Source organism: Cephus cinctus, unplaced genomic scaffold (genome assembly GCF_000341935.2).
Source record: "Cephus cinctus unplaced genomic scaffold, Ccin1 Ccin1_scaffold0629, whole genome shotgun sequence".
Lineage (NCBI taxonomy): Eukaryota > Metazoa > Arthropoda > Insecta > Hymenoptera > Cephidae > Cephus > Cephus cinctus.
In genome coordinates, this window is record NW_014333270.1 from 178,764 (window position 1) to 187,044 (window position 8,281).

Consider the following 8,281-nt stretch of genomic DNA (forward strand, 5'->3'; position numbering starts at 1 on the left):
GAGGGGGGGGGGGGGGGAGGTCCACACGTGAGAATTCGGACTATTAGCTCTGGATGGCCGAAAGCTCCTTAATTACGAACTCCACAGTGGTTGTCCAAATTATCCTTGCGGAACCTCGCGAGGGATAGTAGAAGCACAGTGTATCTCACCTCTTGAATAGACAAGCATACCGATGAGATACCGACGGGAGATAAATGGAAGAACAAAAATACAAGCGTCACAACGCAACGTCCTTCGCGACCCCGAACTGCTGTAGTTCGAGCCGTGAATTGTCTCTCGGAGCTGTTTTACATTACGCAACAGAAGGAACGTGCAAGTCAAGCGTGTCAAATGGTTTCGACTCGTGACAAAACCGTATAGAGGCGCTGGCGGCAACGGGGAAGAGGCGAAGAGGCGAAGAGGTGAAGAGGGGAAAAGGTACACGCGACGCGTGCACGTGTGTTTGCACATGCGAGGAAACGCGCAGGCTGCTCTACGTGCGCGTTCGAACCGCCGATGATCATTTCCCATCAGCTTTGTGACCCTAAAGAGATAAGCGGACCATGCGTCATCGAGGACATCGACGTCTTTTTTGGCTCATTGAATTTCACCGACACACGTATGAGCGCGCGCGTGTTCGTGCTCGCGGATGCGTGCCAGCGATTGGCGTATCCATCCTGGTAAACACTACCGAGAAGTTTGCTCTCGTGACGTCGCGTATCGGCTAAATTCACTAATAGGATACACACACGCGCACTGTACTCCGATCTTGATCTCTCGCCGAACACCAAAGACCTTCGTCAGAATGTTGAACGGCCGTTTGACTCGTTGACCTCGTATTACGTTTATTTTTTTTTTTTTTTTTTAATCAAATTCCGCCACTCGTGCTGTCGAAGTTGCGTAAGGGACGAGCTTTAAAAAAAAGCAGCAAACGTGATTTTTAATCTGTTATCGCCATAGTTAAGTCGGACGGGGATTTTCGCGTCGGGCTGCTCTGTTTACGTAATTGTAATGAGAAAGTATTTGGTACCGCTGACGCACAGGCGCAAATCGTAATGGTAGTTCGAGAAGTGCAAGAAAGAAGAAGTATGCGAAAAGAAGAGGTACGAGGACCGAACGAGTATCTCACGTGTAGACCACAACGTTTCGTGCTGAATACACGTGACAAGTTGCGCTGTTATGAATAAGCTGAGCGGGTTGCGGCGCCAAAGGAAGTGTAAGTTGAGCACCACTTGTCAATCCGTGACCATTCGAGAGCGCGCAGCATCCCAAAGCAGTTTAGTCTCGTTCGTCGCGTTGGACGGAGAAGAGCTGCTTTCCATTCTTGAGCGGGAATTTAATGGTGCTTGACGTCCAACGTTAGATTTGTTATTGCACTTCTCGTTTCGTGATACGAGTGAAATAACATTGAACGATGTCGCTCTGCATCTTCTCCGAAAGAGTGTAAAGGAGGAACGGTCGCTTGCCCAGACGCTACGTTTACTGTAGAGACAGATAAACCATTAAGACGCTCGTCAAAACAATATCAGCTGTGATTCTGTTTTCGTTCACCAAGGAATAACGATTTCCCATCGGAGTGTGGAACGTAGTGATTATTTTTATTCTTCTATTATTCTATTAAAGTTTATTCGTTTGGCGGCGCGTGTCGACTCAACATGGTGACACACAGTATGGATAATATTTTGAATATGCAGTATTACGCGGCTCCGAATTCTACCGAGGTGTCGCTACATTCGCCCAGCAGAAAGAAGCGCTGCTTGAATAAGGAGGTGAATATCCGTCAAATACGTAATTTCGATTCACTGCTCTCTGTAGTAATTATTCTTGAAATTTACTTCGTGAAACTTCAATTCGTGCTTCGCGCCACGAATTACGTGCGGAATAGATGAGTTTCTAATTATGAAATCCAGAACCGTGTGCCGAGTGACGAGCGAGTTAGGGCAGTTCGCGGAAACAGAACCGCATAGTGAGATTGAACGGGAATTCCCGTTCTCGATGCGTTACGCGTTGTAAACTTTTTGCGGGGGATTTACTCTCAATCAAAAACTCGTGATAGCGAATTATCGCGCAAGGAAAAGAAACAATTAATTGAGCAAGAGATTTTAAGTATTTCCTGATTAAGCTTTATATTCTGTTTTTTTATGGAGAAACTACGCATATTACTCGCCAAGTCATGTGTCGGGCTGCTTTTTTTTAATATTTATATTAAAATTATTATTTATGTATATGTATTACATATTATATAGTTAATACTTGTTTAAATACGTTATTGTATTTGATTGTTACAGCAAGATCCAATGTCGCACAGGATCATTGAGAAGCGCAGAAGAGATCGAATGAATAATTGCTTGGCTGATCTCAGTCGATTGATACCGGCAGAATATTTGAAGAAGGGCCGTGGCCGAGTGGAGAAGACGGAAATTATTGAAATGGCGATTCGTCACATGAAGCATCTTCAGGGTCTGCGACAAGGTAAATAAAATTGTCGACGAGCCATATTTTTGGGGCTTTTCGTTTCCAGTGCCAATCGCAAGTATCTTCACTGAATCTTGTTTGTACAGACACCAGGCATCCTGTGGTCAATCCGGTACACACTCACACAGAAGACAGTGTTGACAGCGTTTCTCATTCGGCGACGACATCCACCGCGGCCGAGCACTATAGACTCGGTTTTCAAGAATGTCTCAGCGAGACGATGCATTTCCTCGTGGAAGTCGAAGGCTTCTTCGCGAGGGACTCGCTTTGCGTGCAGTTGATAAGCCATTTGCAACAGCACTGCGATAAAATTCTAGCAACAAGTACGTATCGTCGAGTTTACGTTATTATCGGCGTGCGATGACCTCTGACGTCATTCTGACTATTAATCACATGATTTTCGAATTTTTTAGGTGACAGACTCGGTTTTCCACATCCTGAAATGCCCGTGTCCAATGGTTCGGCGAACTCGAATTTTACTCACTCGACCATTCCGCTGATATGTCCCCCAAACAGTCATTCGGATCATGGCTCCAGCTCAGGTGTGAGCTCTTTAGGCGACCCAGAACGTCCGCGGCCCATCATTCCTCCACCGACCATCGTCAGCGACGACAGCAATCACAGTACTCATTCTCACAGCACGCCACCTGTATCAAGGCCGCCAAATTACAAGTTCAAGAGTTCCATCAAGCAAAGATTTTCGGCCGAACGAGTCAAGTCTAGTCCACCGTCAACTGCGGAGAAGCCTCATGGTGTTCCGATATTCGCACTTCACGACGGCGGCGCCTTCTATATTCCGTTGACGGTCGAGTCCTCCCTTCTTAGGCCGCATCTGACGTTCCTCCCAGACACGGGTCCTGACATGGTTCTCCATCCTGTCACGATATCGGTCAACTTCAATCACTCGTCACCCCCTGCGTGGTCGCATCACAGTCCCACGCACCAACAGAGTTAAGGCAGGCAACATTCTTCGAGCGTCATCTGCAATGCGTACATCTTCACCCTTCACCCTCCCAGCCGTATTCCTTTTTTTTCCAACGGTACGAGAAACGAGGTCTGGCTATCATATACAATCTCGTCGGAGCATGCTGATCTTATCATCGTATTTCATATCTAGATTTCCCTTCATTTCCTTTTTACCTTTTCCTCTTCCGTGTTCCTTCTTCGACGACAGAAGCAATGATCCGCTCGAACCGCACAAAAGATACAATCTATCACGTACATCGCGTCGAAGACGCTTGTGTCCCCCTTTTTTCCCTGATTTTTTGTGTTTATAATTTTAACAAGGCTGTGGATTATTTTGGCATTTATAAGGTTGCGATGAAGAGAGGATACAGAAAAGAAACTGGAAGTCAGACGTCAAACGCCAGGCGCTAAAGAAAACGACTTTAATCACTATTTTAAAAAATTCTTTCAACGTATCACGCACTTCAACCCGACCTTATGTTAGTAAAATAATATATTTCTTTTTTATACGGTACCACCAGCCATCCCTCGGTGTCTCTAAGCTCACTATTATGACGAACCAAAAAAGGTGCTGAAACTTGGTTGGTGAGTGGCTTAACCATTGTGCGAACATTTACCAATCAGTATTAACTTTGGACTATTCACGTAATGTCGTCAAGCGTCATGTTTACTTACATTTCACAAGTAACTTAATCAACGGAGCTATCTTTTATAACAATCTAGCAATTTTATTTTCTTGTTTTCACGGATTCGTATCTTGGCGTTTTCAGAGCGCGTTGCTTTGAGAATTTTTCGGTCGAGGAATAAGTCAATCAAGGTACGCAATTTTAAAAAGGGAGATAGAACAAACGTTGTTCTATATTTCTTTCATTTTCATTGAGATTCGTGACTCTTGAGGAGGATATGTGAAATTAATCAAATCTCGTTTGATCACCGCGTCTGTACATCATTCAATCGCAAAACACACATTCAGACATAACAGAGAAACAGAGACAGCAAGTTTTCATTATTATATTATTGACACCAACGACTTTGTATAGTGAGGATGAGTTAGTTTAAACTGCCTGTATCATTTATGAATTCCATAATTGTGATCGTGTATGCATGTATTAATAAGTAAAAGTGTTCCGCAAATAATCTGACGAACGAGTAATGTTCGTGTTAATAACGGATGATGGTCTGCTCGACGCCCAACGATACAAAAGAATGGGCCTCAGCAACGAAAGACTGACCGAGACCTGCATTACACTAAAATTCTTATAAGATCGTTGCATTAAATATATTTGTACATACCATGTTTAGTTGTAACGTTGATGAAAATTTCATTCGAATAAATTATATTTACCATAAATTGACACTTGCTTATCCTGTCTTATGGTACATTGTACATACGTCAGATATTATGTTATGCGCTTATACGATTTATTGTGACATTACTACCACTTCTAAAGTTTACTTTATTTTAAGATTCACCTTTCAATGAAATCGAAAATGCTATAAATAAATAAAGGCGCATCACGGTTTAGGGAAATAATAGAGAGTGAGTAGTGCAATTAAATTTTTTATTACGTCAATTTAATAATGGCTTAGGGTCCAAAAATCATAGAACGTGTCTATGGGACACCAAGATTAATAGAGGTCAATCACGACCAACCGATTCTCACACAGGATCCAGACATATTCAAATATTTCGTGAAAATCACGAGTGAGAGTTCTCGCGATTCCGAGAGCAGTCTAACGATCTCTAACTAGAGTTAAATATCTTAAGTTAATAAAATTAATATAAACGATACCAACGATACCAAAATTCTTCGAATAAATTGGCCTTAACAAATTCTTCGTAACGCATCGATTAAAAGAATGTGGGAAATGACGAGACAGTGGCTTCTGTATACGTTCATGTGAATCCATGTACGCATTTGTACGAGCATAGGAAAGAAAATTATATTTGATTTGCCAGGAATTAGTTGGTATTCGATAGCAGAAAAAAAAATAATGCCAGAAAGATGGCCGCCGAAGGAAGAGGTGCTTTACGAACTGTCTCGCCGCGAGTGCTCGTCGCGCACGATATAAACGGCGTCAATCCTGAGTTTTTTTCAATTTAAAAACCTAACTACACGGTCCGAGGGAACTGAGTATTATTTCGTAATTTGATATACATATGAGTAAAAACGTAAAAATCCTAGCATATGTGGGGTGTGCGCGGAGCGTGTGTGAACTGAATATGCAAGTTGGGATAGATGCGTGGATTCAAGACTACTGGATAATGTACCGGGGGTAATAGTAAGCACAACATTTGTCCACTTTTGGCATTAGTCGAGTACGAGTGAAATGGAGTAGTCGCGATCAGCGGCGTCTGATAAGCTCCATTTGTAGGTGGAATTGCCGAGGGTCGCCGGTCTACGCACTGCGGACCTCCGAGGAAGCTTGATGGTTACTTTTTCTTCTGAGCTTTCTCAGCGGCCTTTGTTACTTTGCCCTGGGTGTCTTTGAAGTTCACACTCTGTTAACGAATATAGAAGCAAATAATGAAATGTCAGCCATTTTTTATGTAATTTCTTTCTTGAACGGAATTGCATTGAAACTCACTTTGATGACACCCACAGCGACTGTCTGACGCATGTCGCGTACTGCGAAGCGCCCCAGAGGCGGGAATTCCTGAAAAGCTTCAACGCACATCGGCTTACTCGGTTGCAGCATTACTATGGCAGCGTCGCCGCTCTTAATGCTTTTCGGATTTTCCTCAGTTGTTTTTCCGGTACGACGGTCACATTTTTCTTTTATCTCAGCGAATTTGCATGCGATGTGAGCAGTATGACAATCAAGAACAGGAGTGTAACCATTGCTAATTTGACCGGGATGATTGAGTACGATAACCTGAGCAGTGAAATCAGCGGCTCCACGGGGTGGCTGATTTTTTGAATCCCCAGCTACGTAACCACGACGCAATTCCTTCACTGAGATGTTTTTCACATTGAAGCCCACATTGTCACCAGGCACAGCCTCAGGCAGTGCTTCGTGATGCATCTCCACAGATTTTACTTCAGTAGTAAGGGCTGCAGGAGCAAAAGTTACCACCATGCCTGGCTTCAAAATACCAGTTTCAACACGACCCACAGGCACTGTACCAATACCACCAATCTTGTAAACATCTTGTAGTGGAAGCCGCAATGCTTTATCTGTAGGACGAGAAGGTGGAAGAATAGCATCCAATGCTTCGATCAAAGTTTTTCCATCAGCATTGCCATCTTTACGCTCTACTTTCCAGCCCTTGTACCATGATGTTTTTGGAGACGGCTCAAGCATATTATCACCATGCCAACCTGAGATGGGTACAAAAGCTACGGAAGCAGTGTTATACCCAATCTTCTTGATGTATGAGGAGACTTCCTTTTTGATTTCCTCAAAGCGACTTTCAGAATATGGTGGTTCGGTCATGTCCATTTTATTGATTCCAACAATCAGCTGTTTAACACCCAAAGTGAATGCAAGCAATGCATGTTCACGGGTTTGTCCATTTTTAGAAATACCTGCCTCGAACTCTCCTATACCAGCTGCCACTATGAGCACAGCGCAGTCAGCCTGACTTGTGCCAGTGATCATATTCTTTATGAAATCTCTATGTCCAGGGGCATCGATGATGGTTACATAGTACTTAGCTGTTTCAAACTTCCACAGAGCAATATCAATAGTGATGCCACGTTCACGTTCAGCCTTAAGCTTGTCAAGGACCCAAGCATACTTGAAGGATCCTTTGCCCATTTCTTGAGCTTCCTTCTCAAATTTTTCTATGGTCCTCTTGTCTATGCCTCCACACTTGTATATCAAGTGACCGGTAGTTGTAGATTTACCAGAATCCACATGACCGATCACCACAATATTTATATGAATTTTTTCCTTTCCCATGATGGGGTTCGTAGTCACCTAGAAAAATAGGTCTCAGCATTATAAGTCAAGTATATGAGAATAAAACTCTTATTAGTCAAATGTTATCAATGTTAATATATTATGGAGAATAGTATAATATTTAGATTATATTTAGATAAGTGATTAATATGTTTTATTTAACGACTCTAGCAGTATGCGATAAAGTAGATGATTTGAACAAAATATGTCACTGTCACAGTTACGTGATGTCCTTTAAATTGACAGAGTGGTCATGTGAGGTTCGAATTAGGAATGGGCCTTAAACATGCTTCATGAATTATGAGAGTGTAAAATGAATTCGTAATAAATAGCGCTAGATGAAGAGGGAGCACAATGGCTGACTACAGACATGTTTGCACTACTTGATGGAACATTGTTGTACGACCAGGCAACACTACGCTGCCGTTACAACATTGAAAAATTGACAAGTGTTTAGAATGGTGTAATCGCAAAGTTAATCACTTTTGTACCTACGTGAACCTGGCAGCCGACATAAAAATATTATAATTTTCAAAACCCAATTCGATTGTACCCCGTTTGTACCTGGTTGTACCACTTTAATTTTCGTTTGTACCTCAAAGAATTGAAAATTACAGGGGGGGTCAAAAAACCGCTAGCACCCAACTTGGAGTAATTTAAATTCTGTTTGCAGGGATGAATTTAGAATCGTTTGTACCCGTTTGTACCACCGTTAGTTTCGTTTGTACCCCAATGGGTAAGGAGATACAGGATTTTCAAAATTGATTAAGGGGTAACTCCGCCATTTTTTGAGCTGGTTTCGAAAGAAATTTCGAATAAACAAATTATGTAGCGAGGACTTGTTATGATTTTATTTTGTTTATAGAAATAAGCTGAATATTTTTTTAATTCCATTGCGCATTCACAAGTTCCAGGGCGTTTTGAATACAGTTTCGGACTATATAAACGTCTTAAT

General features: G+C 42.4%; 2 protein-coding genes across 6 annotated transcripts in view; one reads left to right on the forward strand and one right to left on the reverse strand.

Moving 5' to 3' along the window:
* The window catches only part of LOC107269302 (transcription factor cwo), a 19,501-nt gene extending 14,730 nt beyond the window's left edge, over window positions 1–4,771 (forward strand). For 3 of the 4 annotated variants that reach the window (XM_015742996.2, XM_015742998.2, XM_025086579.1), the window contains 3 exons: window positions 2,268–2,451; window positions 2,541–2,777; window positions 2,868–4,771. In XM_015742996.2, the coding sequence (XP_015598482.1) occupies window positions 2,268–2,451; window positions 2,541–2,777; window positions 2,868–3,409 (963 nt within the window). In that variant the 3' untranslated portion in view covers window positions 3,410–4,771. Of the gene's footprint in view, window positions 1–1,247; window positions 1,749–2,267; window positions 2,452–2,540; window positions 2,778–2,867 lie in introns of those variants that run through there. The other variant, XM_015742997.2, reaches the window with a different exon arrangement.
* A 796-nt stretch (window positions 4,772–5,567) lies between these two features.
* LOC107269300 (elongation factor 1-alpha) overlaps window positions 5,568–8,281 on the reverse strand; it is an 11,576-nt gene continuing 8,862 nt past the window's right edge. The window contains exons 2-3 of one of the 2 annotated variants that reach the window (XM_025086578.1): window positions 6,010–7,344; window positions 5,568–5,923 (exon numbers count right to left, since the gene is read on the reverse strand). In XM_025086578.1, coding sequence (XP_024942346.1) covers window positions 5,855–5,923; window positions 6,010–7,326 — 1,386 coding nt within the window. In that variant the 5' untranslated portion in view covers window positions 7,327–7,344 and the 3' untranslated portion in view covers window positions 5,568–5,854. The remainder of the gene's footprint in view (window positions 5,924–6,009; window positions 7,345–8,281) is intronic. The other variant, XM_015742994.2, reaches the window with a different exon arrangement.